Here is a 20884-nt window from a genome sequence, read left to right as displayed (position 1 = left end):
TCCCCCCCCCGATCTCGAATGGAGAAAGACCATCATGGATCCGATGAGGGACCAGGCCTGGAACTGGCTGAAGACACCCCCCCCCCCACCCGATCTCGAATGGAGAAAGACCATCATGGATCCGATGAGGGACCAGGCCTGGAACTGGCTGAAGACACCCCCCCCACCCGATCTCGAATGGAGAAAGACCATCATGGATCCGATGAGGGACCAGGCCTGGAACTGGCTGAAGACACCCCCCCCACCCGATCTCGAATGGAGAAAGACCATCATGGATCCGATGAGGGACCAGGCCTGGAACTGGCTGAAGACCCCCCCCCCCCCCACCCGATCTCGAATGGAGAAAGACCATCATGGATCCGATGAGGGACCAGGCCTGGAACTGGCTGAAGACCCCCCCGATCTCGAATGGAGAAAGACCATCATGGATCCGATGAGGGACCAGGCCTGGAACTGGCTGAAGACCCACCCGATCTCGAATGGAGAAAGACCATCATGGATCCGATGAGGGACCAGGCCTGGAACTGGCTGAAGACCCCCCTGATCTCGAATGGAGAAAGACCATCATGGATCCGATGAGGGACCAGGCCTGGGCTCAACGAATGTGAGCTCCTTTCTCCAGGCTGTGTCCTCCCATTCCTTCTTTCCCCCTGGACAAGATAGGGAGAGATGGAAGAGAATATTTCTCACCCATCCCCAAAAGAGAGGTTGCCTCAAAAGGAAGTGCGATGGTTCAAGGTCGACCTTATCACCAAACTGGCAGCTGGCCCTCTCCTCAAGTCACTGGGACAAAGTCTGAAATTTCTCTTTCCCCTGAGGGTGATTATTTGCTTGGATCAGCAGAATTGCTGCCCCGCTGCCTATAAATAGCCCAGAGGTGCCAGGCCGATGGGACGGTCTTGATAGAAGACACAACCACAGCCACTCGTCCAGCAGGAGACAGCAGAGGTGAGAAGGGGGGCGTCCATTTCAGGGCTCTCCGTCATCTTGTCATCGGGCGTTTTGTCTTTCTTGAAGTTGTCAAGATGGAAAGAAGGAAAGTTGGAAGGAGAAGCAGGAAGAGGGGAGGAAGGGAGGGAGAGAGAGAGAGGAAGGAAAGAAGGAGAGGAAAAGAGAGGAAGTATGGTAAGAAAGAGGAGAAAGCAAAGGAATAAGGGAGGGAAGGAAGGAAAGGGAGGGAGGGGGAGGCAAAGGAAGGCAACGAAGGAGAAAGCAAAAGCAAAGGGGAGAGAGTGGGAGGGAAGGGAGGGAGGGAGGGAGGAAGGAAAGAGGAAGGGAGGAAGGGAGGGAGGGAAGAAAAGGAGAGACAAAGGCGTTGAAGAAGGCAAAAACAAAGGAGGGAAGGAAGGAAGAGATGAGAAAGGGAAGATGAGAAAGGGAAGAAGGAGGGGAGGTACGACAAATGAGAGACGAAAGCAAAGTAGGAGAAGGCAAAAGTGAAGGAGAGAGGGAGGAAGGAAGGAAGGGAGGAAGGAAGGAAGGAAGGAAGGAAGGAAGGAAGGAAGGAAGGAAGGAAGGAAGGAATAGTGTCACTACACTCATTAAATCCCAACATTAGGAACTCCCTCACAACCATTTTAGGATCCTCCACAACCACCAAAGATGGAGTTTCCTCTAAGCTTGTGGTGGGCGAAGGGGCTGAAGGGCACCTCGGATCTTCCCCTGCCCATCCTGGGCTCTCCACGTCCAGCCCCTCTGGGTGTGTGTGTGTGTGTCCTTGTGCTGTGTCCCCTTTTTGCCTTCTGTTGGGCCTGGTGCTGCTGTGACCATCTCGCTTCTTGCGCTTGTGTTTTTTGTGTGTTTTAGGAGAACAAGAGGATGGGAGACCAAACCTTCTGGGCATTCTGCCTCTTGGCCTGCATGACGGTGACCTCCTTGGTGGAAGGTGAGTGCCACCTGCCAGAAGAGGAGGTTGAGCCCGCCCAGTGGACACCGGAGGAGTTGGAAGGAAGAGGGAGCCCAGCCTACCTGCCCTCTTCCTTGGTTGCCCCCTCCGTGTCCTCTGAAGGAGGCCCAGCCAAGGCCATTGGGGGTGGAGGGGGGGGCAAAGCTTCCCCCTTTCGCTCGGGCACCAGGGGAGGTGCAGGCAGGGACCTTTGCAGCTGGCAAATGTCTTCCTGACTGTCCTGAAGGGCGGCGGAGGTGGTGTTGATGGACTGGAAGTGGATTCCATTTCATCGGGAGGGACTGGACAAACGCACCCCCTCCAAAGCAGCTGTTCTAACGATGGTTCTGTGTCTCCTTCAGGATCACCCAAAATCCAGGCTCGGTCCAAGTGCCCCGAACAGGCACTTTATTATCGACTGAGATGCTACCACCCAGTTTATAGGGCCCTCACCTGGGACGAAGCAGAGGTCAGTGTGGTACACAAAGAAAGGTTTTGTCTGTCTCCCCATCAGCGAGATTAGAATGACCTTTAACTGGCTCTCAGAGCAGAATCTTGGAAACATAGAAACATAGAAGTCTGATGGCAGAAAAGACCTCCTGGTCCATCTAGTCTGCCCCTATACTATTTCCTGTATTTTATCTTAGGATGGATCTATGTTTATCCCAGGCAGGTTTCAATTCAGTTACTGTGGATTTATCTACCACGTCTGCTGGAGGTTTGTTCCAAGCATCTACTACTCTTTCAGTCAAATAATATTTTCTCACATTGCTTCTGATCTTTCCCCCAACTAACTTCAGATTGTGTCCCCTTGTTCTTGTGTTCACTTTCCTATTAAAAACACTTCCCTCCTGGACCTTATTTAACCCTTTAATATATTTAAATGTTTCGATCATGTCCCCCCTTTTCCTTCTGTCCTCCAGACTCTACAGATGGAGTTCATGAAGTCTTTCCTGATACGTTTTATGCTTAAGACCTTCCACCATTCTTGTAGCCCGTCTTTGGACCCCTTCAATTTTGTCAATATCTTTTTGTAGGTGAGGTCTCCAGAACTGGACACAGGTCTTTAGGCTCCCCCCACCCCCTTATATTTCAGTGAATTAGGAAGGTGTCCGTCTGAATGGTGGCCAATTATTATCCTATTTCTCAGGATTATTTTTTTTAAAGGTCCCACTCCAGTGTTGAAAGCAGAAAATTATCCCTACTGGTTTGGTAGGTGTGGCTTGGTGGTCATGGACACAAAAAGCTCAAAAACCAACTGTGACACTTTGCGCAAAACTAACATAAAAGCTACACAACTGACTCTTACACAATGCAGAAACAACTCGACTTCACACAAAATGGCCCCTGCAACAATGCAGGAACTTCACAGAGTCACAGTTCCAGCAAATAAGTAGTTTTTTAAAATGCTTTTAAAAAGTTTTTTTATTTTTTTTTTAAAAAGGCTCATCAGCTGTGACAATTTACTCTCTATAAACTGCTTAGAGTGGACTGTAAAGCCCTGTGAAGTGGTATATAAGTCTAAATGCTATAAATGTCATTATTCTGCTAGTCTTATTCTGTTTTTTTTGTTACTCTCTTATTCAGTTACCCTCTTATTTTGCAATTCTTTCTCTTTTTGTCTACAGATCGAGTGCCAGCACTTAAGGAGTGGAAGCCACTTGGCTACTTTTCACAATGCTGCGGAGGAAAAAATTGTCTCCTCCCACATCAGGCGCTCCAGCACTGCCACAGATGCCTGGACTGGACTGCACGCTGTGGAAGAGGGCAGGGTAGGCATGTCTTTGGGGGTGGGCTTCATCTCACAGACCCCCAGATACTCCAGACACAAACGTTGGCATTCCACTTTCCTTCCAATCCTCTGGGGAGAGTCACGGAATTTTTTTTTTAAATTAAGGGAGACTAGGATAGCACTATTTTGGCCTTGTTCTGGCCTTATCAGCTAGCCATACCCTTACTGGGATTTGATCCTGTAGCTTCTGCATTTTAAGGCAGAGAATTAACCTCCAGGCCACAGGATCTGATCCCTTCAGCTTTATACCAGGGAGGGGCTATATGTTTTTTCTGTCATATCACCCTGGTATATGGGGCCTATACAGTTTATGCATGGTATGTCTGTGTGTATGCTTTTGCTTTTTAATAAGGGGTTTTTAGTGACTTTTAAATTATTAGATTTGTTATACATTGTTTTATTGTTGTTGTGAGCCGCCCTGAGTCTATGGAGAGGGGCGGCATACAAATCTAAATAATAATAATAATAATAATAATAATAATAATAATAATAATAATAATAATAATAATAATAATTTCATGGCTTTGGGATCAGCCCTGTGCCGTGGGAAGTGTGGGCAGCTCCCAAGGCCATCTGGGGATGGCACTGACTGGGGAGGAGGACGATGTTCCTTGATGGGAACAAGAACATGAGTCCACAATCCAGTTAGGAGATTCTCCTTGGGAGCTGGTGCCCTTAAGATCTCCAGGTGGGAAGAAGAGACCTCTCCACCGTCAGATTCCAGAGTTATTTATTCATCAATATTTTGAGCCACTCATTTCACCAAAGATAATAGAAGAACAGAAGGGACTTTCTTCTAGACCCAGGGTAGGCAAAGCTGGCTCTTCTATGACGTGTGGACTTCAACTCCCAGAATATATCCTTTCCTCTATTCCAGTGGTTCTCAACCTTGGGGTCAGGACCCCTTTGGGGGTTGAATGAACATTTCACAGGGGTCACCTAAGACCATGGGAAAAGACAAATTTCCAATGGTGTTAGCAACTGAAGCTTCTATTCTGGCATTTCAGAACATATCCAACCAATCAGGAGTTTACAGGGGGGGGTGTCCCTCTGACCTCTTGCCAATCAGCTTAAAGATCTGTTGGAAAAATTGGCGCTAAACTTATGGTTGGCGGTCACCACAAGATGAGGAACTGTATTAAGGGGTCGCGGCATTAGAAAGGTTGAGAACCATGCTCTATTCTTTATTGACATATTCTATTCTCATATCTTTTCTTCTATCCTTTCCCCTTTATTTATTTATCCCAGAATTCCTGAGATACCCTGATTGGCTCAGGATTTATTGATTTATTGATTTATTGATTTATTTATTTATTAATAAATCAATCAATCAATCAATCAATAAATCCTGAGCCAATCAGGGTATCTCAGGAATTCTGGGAGTTGAAGTCCACATGTCATAGAAGAGCTAACTTTGCCTACCCCTGGTCAAGCAGGGGGTTAACAGTTTTGGCGCCGAGTGATGAAACTGGAGCTCATGTGCCTGCTGGAGGACAGCAGTTTGCGTGTGCGCATGTGCGTGGCAGCCAGCTCCTCCTCCGGGGTCCAGCTTGTGCATGCCAGACCAGCTGCTCACACACTTGTGTGCAACAGAACCCAGAAGACCAGCTGGTGATGGCATGTGTGCCCAGTGAGGGGCTACCAGATTTTTTACTCCCACACTGTGCGCGTGGCTGATGCATTTTCCTTCAACATCGTTCAGTGCAAATTGGGTGCTCTGGGGTGGAGCTCCATTTTTGCTGCCCCACTGCGTCCGTCCGTCCGTCCCCCCCGTCCATCCGTGCAGAAGCCCACAGAGAGGGCTCTGTGTGCCACCTCTGGCAGGCTTGCTATAGGCTTGCCATCACGGCCCTGTAGCATTTCAGACAAGCAGTTGTCCAAGCCCTTCTTGAAAACCTCCAGGGGTGGAGCACCCACTCACTTCCCCTGGAGTGGTTGCATTTCATTGCATAATTTGTATTTGTATTTATTAGATTTCTTTGCCGCCCCTGTCCGAAGACTCGGGGCGGCTAACAACAATAAAAAAGACAATGTGAACAAATCTAATATTAAAAACAATCTAAAAAAACCCAATTTAAAGAACAACTCATAGCATGTATAAATTCTATAAGCCTAGGGGGAAGGGAAATTTAAATTCCCCCATGCCTGACGACAGAGGTGGGTTTTAAGGAGCTTGCGAAAGGCAAGGAGGGTGGGGGCAACTCTGATATCTGGGGGGAGCTAGTTCCAGAGGGCCGGGGCTGCCACAGAGAAGGCTCTTCCCCTGGGTCTTGCCAAACAACATTGTTTAGTCGACGGGACCCGGAGAAGGCCAACTTTGTAGGACCTAACCGGTCACTGGGATTCGTGTGGCAGAAGGCGATCCCGGAGATATTCTGGTCCGATGCCATGAAGGGCTTTATAGGTCATAACCAACACCTTGAATTGTGACTGAAAATTGATCGGCAACCAGTGCAGACTGCGGAGTGTTGGTGTAACATGGGCATATTTGGGGAAGCCCATGATTGCTCTCGCAGCTGCATTCTGCACGATCTGAAGTTGTGAGACGTTGTGGGGAAGAGAAAACCAAGCCTACACAACGTTTCCTTGACAAATTGTCTTTGATTCTCAAAACCTGTTTCCTCACCTGCCACCAAAGAAACCTATGGGCAGTTGATGATTCCAGACCTCTGGAGAGCACCAGGCTGGGGAAACAACAATAAAATGAAATGAAACCAATGCTTGGCTCATTTAATGTCCCTTTTCCACCTCCATAGAAACTCAACTGGCAGTGGAGTGATTCAACCACCTACACCCCAGGAAACACCCTCTGGGACAACAGAAGCCCCAGCACCACCGTTTCCAGTGCCCAGTGCGTCTCGGTCAGCAACATCCATAACCCAGCAAGTGAGTCTCTCTACAGAAAAAGGGGGGAAATGATGAGGAGGTCACCTAAGGAGGTCCCCCTTGGAGGTCTCCCTCAATTCTTCCCTTCCTTTCTCTTTCCCTCCCTCCCTTCCCTTCCCTCCTCCCTCTTTCCCTCCCTTTCTTTCTCCCTTCCCTCCCTCCCTTCCCTCTTCCCTTCTCCCTCTTTCCCTCCCTTTCTTTCTCCCTTCCCTCCCTCCCTTCCCTCCCTCCTATCCTTTCTTCCTCCCCCTACCCTTTCCTTCCCTCCAGGCCCCCTCATTTTTTCCAGCCTGTCGTTCCTTCCCTCCTCCTCTTCCCTCGCTCTCTCCTTCCTCCCCTCCCTTTCTCCCTCCCCCTCTCATCTCCCTCCCCCCTCCTTCCTTCCCTTCTTTTCATCCTCCCTTCCCTTCCCTACCTCAATGGCATCTTTCAATCAACTAAAAGGCTGACTTTCTTCATCACAAGTCTAACAGCCTTTCTGGTCCTTCTCCCCTCCAGCCGCAGCCAGGTGGACCCAGCGCGCCTGCCACACTGCCCTGCCCTTCATCTGCAAGTACAGAGCTTCCGTATAGGCCTAACCAGCCACAGAGGAGAGGAGCAGAGGGCCTCTTCCTCGTTGGGCAGCATCTAAGGCGGCTTCTGCAACACCTTCCTTCCACCTCCTGACCCTCCTGGACCGTCTTCCTCCCAATTGGACAACCAACCTCCTGGAGCAAAGTTCCTAACCCTCCTGTTGTGCTTCTTGCTAATTGTTGATGGTTGCTAACCTCAATGCTTTTAAGGTGTTTGTACCTGTGTTTCTATTCCACTGTAAACTGCCCAGAGTCACCTGGGACACCTGGCTGCATGCAAATTGGAAAAATCAATAAAGAGCAAACTGCTTCTTGGCTTTACTGAAGTAAAATGGGGAAGGTCCTTTCTCTTTTGTCCAGGGTGGATTTCTTTGGCCCTTATTTGGCTGCCAAGAGAGTAGATGTGAACACAGCCACACACCCTTCTCGGTGGGTGAGTGTGGCCCCCAGACCTTCATTTGCAAAGCATTTCAAAGACATCCGTCCAAAGACATAAAGATGGTCCTTTGATTTGGGGGGAGTCACAATACCTGCTCTGTCAGGGTGATTGCATCAGTTTGGATGAAGCAGCTCTTCTGCGAAATCCAACTTAATTCCTGTGTCCATCTGGGTGGGCAGGATTCTCACCTCGAAAACTGGTGTCTCTCTCTGTGTGTGTCTGTGTATGTGTGTGTGCATGTTTGTGTGTTTAACTCCCATGCTTCCATCCAGCCCCCTAATCCCATGAATATCAGCTATCCTGAGACTCATGAGAATTTAATGCAAATAAAAGTCAACCTACTCTGGATCTTCAATTCCATCTGATAGAATAACAGAATATGTGGAAAGGGACCTCGGAGGTCATCTAGTCCAGTGGTCACCAATTGGTGATCTGTGAACCAGTGGTGGTCTGTAAGAAACTTGGTGGTCCGCAGAAAAATTATTTGCATGTCTTATTTTGCACTAAATACTATTTGTAGTCCTAGTGGACAATCACTTAAATACCAGCCAGCTCTGTGCTGCAGCTGCCAAAAAAGCCAACACAGTTCTAGGCTGCATTAACAGAGGAATAGAATCAAGATCATGTGAAGTGTTGATACCAATTTATAAGGCCTTGGTGAGGCCGCACTTGGAATACTGTATTCAGTTTTGATCGCCATGATGCAAAAAGGATGTTGAGATTCTAGAAAAAGTGCAGAGAAGAGCAACAAATATGATTATAAACTGGAGGCTAAAAGATATAAAGAACGTTGCAGGAACTGGGCCTGACTAGTTGAATGAAAAGAAGGACCAGGGGAGACACGAGAGCAGTCTTCCAGTATCTCAGGGGTTTCCACAAAGGAGAGGGAGTCAGGCTATTCTCCAAAGCACCTGAGGGTAGAACAAGAAGCAATGGGTGGAAACTAATCAAGGAGAGAAGCAACTTAGAACTAAGGAGAAATTTCCTGACAGAACAATTAATCTGTGCAACAGCTTGCCTCCAGAAGATGTGAATGCCCCAACAATGGAAGTTCTTAACCATCTGTCTGAAGACATCTAGGGTTTCTTGCCTAAGCAGAGGGTTGGACTAGAAGACCTCCAAGGTCCCTCCCAACTGTTATTACATTATCATAATGCAATGGTATATATTTCAACTGATCTTTCTTATGAATCAACCATCTATAATATGCATCCAATGAAGGGGGGTTTATTGACGAAATGGATTCCTTCAAACCAATCAATTAAAGGGACCTTGGAGGTCTTCTAGTCCACCCCCATTCAATCAGTAGACCCTATACCATTCTAGATGGCTGTCCAATCTTTCCCTAAAACCCTCCAATGACGGAGCACCCACAACCTCTGGTGGCAAGCTGTTCCACCGGTTAATTATCTTCATTGTTAGGAGATTTCTCCCTAGTTCTAGGTTGCTTCTCTCCTTAGTTGGTTTCCATCCATTGTTTCTTCTCTTGCTTTCTAGTGCTTTGGAAAATCAATTGACCCCCTTAAATATTAAAAGGCCATTACCATGTCACCCCAGCCCTTCTTTTCATTGAATTAGATGTACCCAATTCCTGCCACCATTCTTAGTGTGTGTCGAAGATTTTTTTTGCTTGTGGGAGAAGAAGGAACATTTTGCTTCTCATCCCAAAAGCTTTGTCATCAAATAAAAAACAAGTATACTTAAACAGAGGAATGGTTCTTGCCTCAGTCTATCTGAAAAGATAGGAAGGGACCTCAGAGGTCATGTAGCCCAACCCCCTGCTTAGGCAGGAGGCCCTCCACCAGTTCAGAGAAACAGTTGTTTTTAAAAGCCTCCAGTGATGGAGCACACACAACTTCTGGAGTTTAATTAATTAAATTAATTTGTTTAATTTAATAGCAGGGACAGTAAATTGTGCAAAGGGCCAGAATACACATTTGTGCTTGATTGATTGGAGAGTCTTGGCTCCTGCATGAGGCAATCTGAGCTGTGATTGGTTGCTGGGTGTAAAGGGGGAGGTTCTTTGTTTTCCCGCCTTTTCTCTTGTGCTGTTCCCTGATTTACCTGAGGAATTTTCTCCTGATGTACTAATAATGTAAATAGAGATGTAAAATATGTTTATTTATATAAAAGTACAGTATACATTTGTGTGGTCTTGGGGGGTCGGAAGCTGGGTTCACTTAGCAGCTGCTCGATTCACTTAACAATCACAGAGAATTGTTTAACAACCGTGGCAAAAAAGGGATGTAAAATCGGCCCTGACTCACTTAACAACCCCCTTGCTTAGCCACAGAAACTCTGGCCTCCATTGAGGTCGTAAGTTAGGGACTACCAGTGTTCGTTGTTTTAATATTTTAGATTGTTTGTGCCCTTCTCTCCCCCCCACCCAGAGGCATGTGATAGCGAGATGGCAGCATATAAAATAAATACATGAAAAGGGAAGGAAGGAAGGAAGGAAGGAAGGAAGGAAGGAATGAAAGGAAAGGAAAGAAGGAAGGGAAGGAAGGAAGGAAAGAAAGAAAAAGAAGGAAAGAAAGAAAGAGGAAGGAAAGAAGGCAGGAAAGAAGGGAGGAAAGAAAGAAAGAAAGGAAAGAAAGAAAGAAAGAAAGGAAAGAAAGAAAGGAGAAATAAAAGTAAGCTGGCAGGCAGGAAGGAAGGAAAAAACAAAAGGAAGGAAGGAAAGGAAGGAAGAAGGAAGGAAGGGAAGGAAGGAAGAAAGAAAAAGAAAGAAGGAAGGAAAGAAAGAAAGGAAAGAAAGAAAGAATGAGAAAGAAAGGAGAAATAAAAGTAAGCTGGCAGTCAGGAAGGAAGGAAAAAACAAAAGGAAGGAAGGAAGGAAAGGAAGGAAGGAAAGAAAGGAAGAAGGAAGGAAGGGAAGGAAGGAAGGAAGAAAAAGAAAGAAGGAAGGAAAGAAAGGAAAGAAAGAGGAAGGAAAGAAGGAAGGAAAGAAAGAAAGGAAAGAAAGAAAGAAAGAATGAGAAAGAAAGGAGAAATAAAAGTAATCTGGCAGGCAGGAAGGAAGGAAAAAACAAAAGGAAGGAAGGAAGGAAAGGAAGGAAGGAAGGAAAGAAAGGAAGAAGGAAGGAAGGAAGGAATGGAAGGAAGGAAGGAAGGAAGGAAGAAAAAGAAAGAAGGAAGGAAAGAAAGAAAGAAAGAGGAAGGAAAGAAGGAAGGAAAGAAAGAAAGGAAAGAAAGAAAGAATGAGAAAGAAAGGAGAAATAAAAGTAAGCTGGCAGGCAGGAAGGAAGGAAAAAACAAAAGGAAGGAAGGAAGGAAAAGAATAAGAGAAAAAAGAAAACAAAACAAAAAGGAAGAAGGAAGGAAGGAAAGAGAAAGAAAAAAGAAAAGAAAAAGGAAGGAAAGAATGAAAGAGAAAAAAGAATAAGGAAGGAAAAGGAGAAGAAAGAAAGCCAGCCCCTTTTTAGTGTTTAGTGCTTTAATACTAAAAACGCTCAAGAGCTTTGGTTCGGTCCATCTCCTGGGCTTCTCTCATCAGAGGAGGCCTGAAGTGGGAGAAGAGATTTGGGACCCAAACTCATTCGTCCTTCTGTCTTCTTTCAAGCAGGACTTGATTCAAACATTCTCTCCTTATTGAGCAAGAGGTTGGACTTGGCCTGTCACCTGGGCTTTAAGACTTGGGGACTTCAATTCCCAGGATTCCCTGGCATGGTTGGCTGGCTGGGGGCTTCTGGGAGTTGAAGTCCACGTTTGGATACCCCTGCCTCAGGACATCTCCAAGGTCCTTTCACAACTCTGTTCTCCTGTATTCTTTATTCTGCTCTAAGAAATGAAGGCAGCCCCTCAAGCCAACAATGACTGGATTCTTATTCTCTCCTTCCACTTTGCCATTTAGCCTGAAGCTGTATGTGGTTTTATGGTTACATGGAATGTTTTATGGAAACATTTAAATATGTTAAAGGGTTAAATAAGGTCCAGGAGGGAAGTGTTTTTAATAGGAAAGTGAACACAAGAACAAGGGGACACAATCTGAAGTTAGTTGGGGGAAAGATCAAAGGCAACATCAGAAAATATTATTTCACTGAAAGAGTAGTAGATCCTTGGAACAAACTTCCAGCAGACGTGGTTGGTAAATCCACAGTAACCGAATTTAAACATGCCTGAGATAAACATATATCCATTGTAAGATAAAACACAGGAAATAGTATAAGGGCAGACTAGATGGACCAGGAGGTCTTTTTCTGCCGTCAGTCTTCTATGTTTCTGTTAACGGCTTAGCTGCCAATAACAGCATATAAATGCCTCCATTCCCTTTGCAGGAAGAAAAGTTGGAGTTGCCACTGAGCAGACTTGCTAGCTATGGAGGCAAAGGGACAGGTGAGTGTGGCTCTCCTACCTCTGGGCACCTGCCAGGTGAGGCCCCTGCCCCAGATCGCTCTGCGTCTCTTTCCTCATCTAAAGGGGACACTTGCAGGGGGCTGTGTGTGATGTCCAGGTTCCAGCAGGGGATTACTAGGGATCACCCAGGGTCTACGTTCCTTGTGGCATCTCATACTATGGGTGCCTGGAGCAATACCTTTGATGTTTTGTCAGTCACCAGCAAGACAGAGCCGTTTGCAGAAGTAGTGTAACAACGCAGGACATAGCAACACCAGCTTTGCCCCTTTCTTTGGGTTTATTGAAGGTATTTCAAAGAGCATCAATTGGTCTGTGTGTGACGGTGATGTCACATGGCTCTAGTGGTAGTTTTGGAGACATTTTTGATGTCGGAATGGGCTTTTAATTATTTCTAACATCAGACTACTATTGTACACTGCTTTATTGTTGCTGTTAGCCGCCCCGAGTCTCCGGAGAGGGGCGGCATACAAATCCAATAAATAAATAAATAATAAATAAATATCCACTCAACTAGGGAACATCATTGGTGCTGCCTGGATTGGTTCATTTTGGATTTGGTATATTTTTTTTTAGGCAATGAGCACTGTGAGTCCTCTCAAGGAATGAAAACACACAAGAGAAAAATTCAGAACCATCATCTGCACTTGGATTGGAGTTTATTGATTAGTGACACCCCATGGTTTCTTCTGTGGGTCAGCAGGCTGGTGTGGTAGTATCCAGGGAGATTCTGGCTTACAATCTTCCAGGTGCATCCATCAACCTTTAGTACATACCCATCTTGCAAATATAGGCCTGTTTGACGTCACAATACTGGTCATTCCATGCTCTATAGTCTAGGTAGGGGAAAAAATCAAATAACTGGTTAGATTTTGTTGTAATTTTTTGTAGCAATCTTATGATTTGTACCTAAGACAACAAGGTATTTTGTCAGAAAGGATGTTGCAGTACTTTCATGATCAAGTTATCAAAATTTGAACATTTGGTGACGGGTATATGTTTATGATGGTTGCAGTATCCTGAGGTCATGTGATCTGACAAGAAAAGGTCATGGGGAAGCCAGATTTGCTTAACAACCCTGAGACACTTGGAGAAGACATACTTGACAAGTCTGGTATATTAAAACAAGAACTCTTTCCCTTACCATCGGCATATAGCTCGATACAATTCTGCCTGTCTTGGCAGCTAGAAGGTTGTCTGGGTGCCCAAGGAAGGTACTCCACCACGGATGCATCTACCCATCTCACTCGGTTCTGTAGAGAGAGGAAGCAACAGTGGTGTCATCTCGGAAAAGGCAGGGAGAAGCCTCCGTGGGGCCTCTCTAGGAATCTCCTGGGAGGAAACAGGGCCGGAAAAGGCGGGGAGAAGCCTCCGTGGGGCCTCTCTAAGGAATCTCCTGGGAGGAAACAGGGCCTCCACCCTCCCTGTGGTTTCCCCAATCGCATACATTCTTTGCTTCTACATTGATTCCTATGGGAAAAATTGCTTCTTCTTACAAACCTTTCTACTTAAGAGCCTGGTCACGGAATGAATTAAGTTCCATTATGCAACATTCTGTACATTACATTCTGTACCGCTGTACATTACATTACGCAACATTCTGGTTTCCAGGTAATAGGAAGATTGACAAGAAACAGGAGGTACCTTGATAAAGTTGAGTAACGAAGATAGTAAGAAAATGCAGATTGCGAAATTTACCCTCAGCAAAGACAGACTGATATTTTTTTTAAACGCAATACGAAATTTTGGTTTTTCTTTTAGATCACAACATAAGTAACAACATATTGTTGGTGATGGGAGGATGTGCAGCTGCCAAAAGCACACAACCAAATTCAGTCTCTAGCTTCTCCAGTTAATGATATCTCAAAGAACAGAGGTAGAAAAGACTTTTGTATGAAAAAGATGCAGCCAAGTCAGAATGCTCCAAAGGTTTTTCTGAATCTCACAGGATATTTCATTTCAACTGTATTTCTCAACAGCAAGAAGGACCAAATGTAAGAGAGGTCAAGGTGTCCCAGGGGGACAACCACTTAAGTATAAGCTGGCAGTCTGCTTCAGCTGCGCAAAAAATCCCAAGAAAGGCTCCAGATCAGAAAATGATAACAGCATTGCTTAACACCGCACTAGTGAGGTCACACTTAGAATATCATCACAATACAAAACACAACAAAGATTAGAAGGCTGGAGGCTGAAACCTAAGTGCTAAAGCCCACTGCAACAATATCGTCAAAAAAGCTTCAAGAGTTGTTAACCTGGTCCTACGCAGCTTCTGCTCAGGCAATCTCACACTACTCACCAGAGCCTACAAAACTTTTGCCAGACCCATCCTAGACTACTGCTCATCTGTCTGGAACCCATACCACATCTCAGACATCAACACCCTTGAAAATGTCCAAAGATATTTCACCAGAAGAGCCCTTCACTCCTCCACTCGAAACAGAATACCCTACGAAAATAGACTGACAATCCTGGGCCTAGAAAGCCTAGAACTACGGCGCCTAAAACATGATCTGAGTATTGCCCATAAGATCATATGCTGCAACGTCCTACCGGTCAATGACTACTTCAGCTTCAACCACAACAACACAAGAGAACGCAACAGATTCAAACTTAATACGAACCACTCCAAACTTGACTGTAAAAAATATGATTTCAACAATCGAGTTATCGAAGCGTGGAACTCATTGCCGGACTCAATTGTGTCAACCCCTAACCCCCAACACTTCTCCCTTAGACTCTCCACGATTGACCTCCCCAGGTTCCTAAGAGGCCAGTAAGGGGCGTACATAAGTGCACTGGTGTGCCTTTCGTCCCCTGTCCAATTGTCTTTCCTTTCTCTCACTTATCATATATATTTTCTTTCTTTCATATATCCTCTCCTCTAAGTTTACTTTTACCCTTATATATATTACTACATGTCTATTTTTCTTCCTATGTATTTGTGTATTGGACAAATGAATAAATGAATAAATGAAATGAAATATGATGAACAGTTGCAGTTGCAGTTGCAGTCTACCGAAAAGAAGGATCAGGGGTGATGTGATAGCAGTCTTCCAATATTTCAAGGGCTGCCACAGAGCAGAGGGGATTATTCTTCAAAGCATCTGTAGCTAGGACAAGAAGTAATGGTGGAAGGTTATCAAAGGGGAATCCAACCTAGTGTGAAATTTCCTAACAGGGAGAACAATCAGTGGAATGGCTTTGCCTTCAGACATTGTGGGTATTCCATCCCTGGAGGCTTTCAAAAATAGACTGGAGAACCAATTGATTGGGGTGGTGTAGGGCTTCTACTTTGAGCAGGAGGTTAGACTAGAAGACCTCTGAGGTCCCTTCTAGCCCTAAGGTTCTATATTCTACATTCTATTCTAAAACATAAGAGAATAAATCCAGGCTCAGGTGATTACATGCATACAGAGTTTCAGGAAAACTAAAAATATACATAAGTCCAGCCCAGCACAATACCACTGAAAAATGGGGGGGGAGAAGAAACCATCATCATTACAAAAATACCTCTCCTATAAACTGAAAGACAAAAAGAACAGGGGGAAATGTAAAGAGGGACACCTAAATAAGGCAGAATATCAGCAGATAGCTCCAATCCCCAACTCGGGAAAGCAAAGATTCAAAATGAACAAAGACTTGCAACAAATGTCAAAGATAATGAAAAAAGTGTATTTCAACATATACATAGCGGTTGGGCCACCAAAGAGAGAAGAAGGCGAGGAATTAAAAGGAAGTAGAGAGAAAGCAGAGCTATTTAACTCACTCCTTGCATCAGTCCACATAGAAAGAAACTATAACCCAACCTACCAAAAGCATAACCATAAAAGAGAGACTAGAAATAAAAATGGTAATAGATTTGTATGCCGCCCCTCTCCGAAGACTCGGGGCGGCTCACAACAATAGTAAAAACAATGTCAAAGAACAAATCCAATATTAAAAAGAAACCCATAGAAAACCCCTCATTTAAAACCAAACAACACATACATACCAATCATAAAATATAAAAGCCTAGGGAGGTGTCTCAGTTCCCCCATGCCTGGCGATATATTTTTAGGTGCTGCACAGCCAAGAAAGGTCGTGTGGTCTATAGAGAGTCCTTGTTTTACGATGCAATTAGGATTGGGATTTCTGTCACTAAGTGACTCCCTATCTGACCAGATCCTATTTTACAACCATTTTATTGCCGTTGTTAAGCAAATCCAAACAGAACAGAATAACCAAATTGAAAGGGACCCTTCAAGGTCTTCTAGTCCAACCCCCTACTCAGACAGAAAACTCTATACTATTTCAGACAAATGGCTGTTCAGTCTCTTCTTTAAAACCTCCAGCAATGAAGCACCTACAGGTTCTGGAGGCAAGTCATTCCACCGGTTAATTCTTCTGACCGTCAAGATCATGCGGTCCTTAAGTGAATCTAGCCTTGCCAGTTGACTTTGCTGGTTGGAAGCTTTGATCACAGGACCCTTTCAAGATGCCGCAATTGTCATAAATACACAGATGGCACCCAAATTGCGATGGTAAGAGCGCAGTGGTTGTAGTTTTGAGGACTGGTCTCAAGTCAATTTTTCTGAGCTGGTTTGTGACTTCTACCTGTTGTTAAACAAATGGTTGGAAGACGAGGACTCTCTATAAACAGATGTGGTAGATCGCGACCATGCTCTTCAGATATTTGTGTCTCCAAATTTCACAGTCTTTTTACAGAGGGTTTTGGCCTGCTGAAATTGATGGCAGATAGAGCCCCAAATATATATCCGTGGGTCCAGGCTGCCTCCTTCTGGAGAGAATGTAACCTCTCTCTTTTTTAGTTTATAAAATTATAAAATACAAAAGAAAATAGGGAAAGGGAAATTGTAAGAAAAAAATAGAAAAAGAAAGAAAAGGCATTGACTTTTGACCCCCTTTGGAATATAAATCACTTGGACCTGATGGATTACATCCCAGGGTTCTGAAGGTGCTGGATTATGGTTATCACAGAACCAATTTGCACCATATCTTTCAAGCATCCGTGTGAGCCAAAAATCAGCTGACCAGCACACACATGCGCACTGGATCTGAGCTAGGGCAAAGGCTCATGTGCCAGCAGATATAGCTCCACGTGCCACCTTGGTTCACCATCACGGATATAGGGTCTCCTGATTGAACAGGGGTTTAGACTAGAAGACCTCCAAGGTCACTTCCAATTGTGTTATTCTGTTAAATAAGCATGGTAGCCATTGCTTTTTGGAGCTTGCTAGGTAATAAAGGGCAGATTCAAAGATCTTTAAGCTCTTCAATGGGCCAGTGATTTACATTCCATTTTGTGCTAGATTTGAACCCCCCCATGACATTTAGATAGATCTCTGGATCAAGTTAGTTCAGGGCTAGAAGAATGGTTATTGTAGTCCAAGCACCACTAGAAAGTTGCATGTTTCCAACTGGATGTCTTAAGACTTCTCCCGGGAAGGAAGACACATAGAAGAGAAAGCCACAGAAGTCTTGAAACACCTCCAAAAGATCCCACTTCACTTAAGGGCCTTTTTTGTAGTCATAGCTGTTGATCAGCATCCAAACACAGGTGACATTGATTAAAGTTCCTTCAAATTGGGACACAGGTGCCCTGGTTGTGCAAAGACTATGATGGAGTTTGGAACTTGCAAGAGTTTATTAAAAATGCTTATACTCACTGATGAGAAAAAATGATAGAGATATTTTTGTAATCCCTCTGTTTATCTACTCTTGTGCAATCAGCTTGTCTTTCCTTCCTTATTCTATGTGGTTCCTAGCCATCCTCATGGCAGTACTAAGAAGACACTATTGCTCAGTTCTGAATAAATGTGTCCTTTAGAGAGAATTGACCCTTATGTCCATTCCGGGCTCAATCTAGAGCACATGTGTAACATAGCCAAAGTCAACTTCTTAAGATCCCAAAGTTGCTCAGAGGTCCAAAACTGAATGTTTTGAAGGCTCTCCAAGGAACCCTCCACATACAACGATTGCTATCATGCTGTTTTCAAGTCCTGGTGAAATTATGCCCTGAATGTAAAGCTATTGACGGATTGGCCTATTTTCGTCAACCCCCTCCCTCCCTCCCCCGTATACCACTCTCACCCTTCCTTCCCCAACTTCTACTCACCCTTGAGCCCTTGAGTTTGTACAGTCCAATCCAGACTCTGAATCTTTCTTTCTGGTTCGTGAGTAGACTAGAAGCTATGGAATCCATTTCCCGTTCGTTGAGGATGGAGGCAAGGTGGGACTTCCTGCCATAGGAAGTACATTCTGTCTGGAAGACACCAAGCAGACACAGGTGAGGGCTTCCTGCTTAGACCAGGGCCTTCAAAGGGGCCACTTTAAGATTTGTGGACTTCAACTTCCAGAATTCCCCAGTGTCGTCAGTTTGGAGATCCCTGATTTAGAGCCTTCCCTCAGTTCCACCAATCTACCCTTGTCCTTCCTGCTGATTCCCCAACTCCATCGTCCAGCACCTGTCTTCAGGACATGCAAACTCTATCGCATGGGATCAAAAGCAGGACCTAAAAGGCAATGATCCAGACTCCCTGCAGTACCTGTCCCTTCCAACTCTGTGATTGTGTATTGTAATCTGCATAAATATGCACAATTAGCAAGTATCAAGCTACTTCTCTTCCCATCTACTGTCACTATCCTCAAGAAAGTATCTTCATAAAAAGAAACATATCAGTTATGTTGGCAAAGATAAACCATACAAAACTGAGTGCGCTATGCTTGGCTCAACTGGCCCCCATCCCTCCTTTGTTTCTGTTTTGGAAACCTGCTCCCATTCCTGCCAGAATTCGTTTCCTTCACAGTAGATGCTTTATCTGGCAACAGCAATTCTCTGCTATGCCACTATGATGTTACGTTCATTGCTCCTCAGTCCTACCATGGGACAACTGTAAGCTATGCTTTGTTCTACTAAGGTTTAAGTATGTGAAGGATCCTTGGTGCTCTTGGAACTTGGTGCCCATGATATAACCCAGTTTGAGTGATGAAACATCTGTAGGAGAATAACCAAGCTCAGAGAGCACCAAGGACCCCTCATTTGAACCACGATCACATTGTTGTGGCCATCACCACCCTGAGTCGCTTCAAGAAGGGCGGCATTGAAGTCTAATAATTAATTAATTGATTGATTGATTAATATTGACCTTTCTGACCATAACCTTTGGACACCTCTGCTTTTTCCTTTTTTCCTTCCTTCCTTCCTTCCTTCCATCCTTCTTTCCTCCCTCCCTCCATGAACACATTATTTTGGCCACCATATTGACTTTTTTGACCATAACCTTTGAACACTTCTCCTCTTCCCTTCCTTCCTTCCTTCCCTCCCTTCCTTTCTCTCTCTCTTCCTCCCTCTTTTCCCAGAGGGAAGCATTATGCTCAGAAAGCAAGCCAATAGGCTGAGCTGGAACCAGAAATCCAGACATGGAGGTGGATGGGGCCCCTCTTACTTCTGCATCACTCCAGCTCAGTTTTTCCGCAAAAAATCCGTAACAGTGCTGCTCAAACAGGTGCCAGCTCACGGGACAAGATACTGCTTCCAGATCTGTTGGTGGAAAGAGGAGTTGTTGTCAAAGAGGAGGAGATGGGGTTCCATATCCACAAAAACATGGCTTTGACTGCATGGTTGGGCCCACGTTTCTGGCTCTGACTCCACAATTTGTCCAGGATGAATAACGTTGCTTCTAGAGCTTTTCCTGACCTTTGTTGTCTCAATACTTGAAGATCAGAGGAGAGAACTTAGTTTACATTGAGTTAATGAACTCAATCTGTATAGTCTGGAGGACAGAAGGGAAAGGGGGGACATGATGGAAACATTTAAATATGTCAAAGGGTTAAATAAGGTTCAGGAGGGAAGTGTTTTTAATAGGAAAGTGAACACAAGAACAAGGGGACACAATCTGAAGTTAGTTGGGGGAAAGATCAGAAGCAACATGAGAAAATATTATTTGACTGAAAGAGTAGTAGATCCTTGGAACAAACTTCCAGTAGACGTGGTTGGTAAATCCACAGGAACTGAATTTAAACATGCCTGGGATAAACATAGATCCATCCTAAGATAAAATATAGGAAATAGTATGAGGGCAGACTAGATGGACCCTGAGGTCTTTTTCTGCCGTCAGTCTCCTATGTTTCTATGTTTCTGTGCTGCCAATCTTTATATTCTCCTGCGTGACATGGGATTTTCTCCCCAATTTGTATGGCTGAAACTACACCCATTTTTTAATTATACATCAGAAGGGACCTTGGAGGTCTTTAAGTTCAATCTTGTGTTCAAGGCAGGGCAGTTATGTCATCCCAATCAAATGGTTGTCCAGTCTATTCTGAAAACTTCCAGTGATGAAGCATCCACAACTCTGGGAGGCATTCACTGATTAATTGTTCCCCCTGTCAAGAATCTTCTCCTTATTTCCAGGTTGGACCTCCCTTGAATGAGTTTCTACCCATTGGTTCTTGTCTTTCCCTCCTAGTCTTTGGAGAATAAATCAACTTCCTCTTCTCTGTGACAGCCCCTCAAGTCCCAGAAGTCTGCTATTGTGCCACTCTTAGTCTTTCCCTTTGCTAGACTAGACTTTAGACTCCCTTTGCCATTCATCATCATACAACTTAGCCTCCAGACCTCATGCCATCTTTGTGGCTCTTCTAGAAATGCTTCAAGACCTACCTTGTATGAAGAAAGAGGCCACCAGGAAGCCCCAAAAGGGCAGATGAAAAGAGGCGACTCCCATCTGGAAGGGAAAAGAAAAAGCAAGCTAACTCAGGGGTCATTTATTGATGTCCTCCAGCTGTGTTGATTTCGGAAGGAGATTGGATAAATTCTAAAAGGAGGATGGGGTCTCATCGACTCCTAGTCTTTCTGGCTGTTTATCGCCTCCTGAGTCCAGATAGTTTGGACGAGCAGGAGCAGAAACTGTTAATGGAAGTGATTAATAGAAGCCCGGGAAATGGGCCCCTTCCCATTC

At 44.8% G+C, this 20884-nt stretch overlaps 2 protein-coding genes across 2 annotated transcripts; one reads left to right on the top strand and one right to left on the bottom strand.

The window, feature by feature from the left end:
- Positions 1–897: 897 nt before the first annotated feature.
- Positions 898–7467, top strand: LOC139168813 (lithostathine-like). Its single transcript, XM_070754537.1, has 6 exons — positions 898–948; positions 1807–1885; positions 2248–2354; positions 3514–3657; positions 6434–6563; positions 7062–7467. The coding sequence occupies exons 2-6, from the start codon at positions 1819–1821 to the stop codon at positions 7133–7135; spliced, it is 522 nt and encodes a 173-aa protein (XP_070610638.1). The 5' UTR covers positions 898–948; positions 1807–1818; the 3' UTR covers positions 7136–7467.
- A 5144-nt stretch (positions 7468–12611) lies between these two features.
- On the bottom strand, positions 12612–20650 carry LOC139168821 (regenerating islet-derived protein 4-like). The gene is made up of 5 exons (XM_070754547.1): positions 20587–20650; positions 19373–19467; positions 18043–18189; positions 13072–13180; positions 12612–12763 (listed from the first exon to the last, which is right to left on the bottom strand). The coding sequence occupies exons 1-5, from the start codon at positions 20648–20650 to the stop codon at positions 12693–12695; spliced, it is 486 nt and encodes a 161-aa protein (XP_070610648.1). The 3' UTR covers positions 12612–12692.
- Positions 20651–20884: the final 234 nt, after the last annotated feature.

The sequence above is a fragment of the Erythrolamprus reginae genome, chromosome 6, assembly GCF_031021105.1.
Source record: "Erythrolamprus reginae isolate rEryReg1 chromosome 6, rEryReg1.hap1, whole genome shotgun sequence".
Classification (NCBI taxonomy): domain Eukaryota; kingdom Metazoa; phylum Chordata; class Lepidosauria; order Squamata; family Dipsadidae; genus Erythrolamprus; species Erythrolamprus reginae.
Note: the sequence above shows the minus strand (reverse complement) of the source record. Positions and strands in the feature narration are given on the sequence as shown.

Bases quoted from the DNA above. Each gene is read 5' to 3' on its own strand.
- LOC139168821 (XM_070754547.1), bottom strand. From the start codon at position 20,650: ATGGGAGTCGCCTCTTTTCATCTGCCCTTTTGGGGCTTCCTGGTGGCC. The intron at 13,181-18,042 runs GTGAGTAGAAGT...CTCTCTCTACAG, and splicing joins ACAAACTCAAGGGCTCAAGG to AACCGAGTGAGATGGGTAGA. The intron at 12,764-13,071 runs GTAAGGGAAAGA...TCCCCTACCTAG, and splicing joins TATCGAGCTATATGCCGATG to ACTATAGAGCATGGAATGAC.
- LOC139168813 (XM_070754537.1), top strand. From the start codon at position 1,819: ATGGGAGACCAAACCTTCTGGGCATTCTGCCTCTTGGCCTGCATGACG. The intron at 2,355-3,513 runs GTCAGTGTGGTA...TTTTGTCTACAG, and splicing joins TCACCTGGGACGAAGCAGAG to ATCGAGTGCCAGCACTTAAG. The intron at 6,564-7,061 runs GTGAGTCTCTCT...TCTCCCCTCCAG, and splicing joins CAACATCCATAACCCAGCAA to CCGCAGCCAGGTGGACCCAG.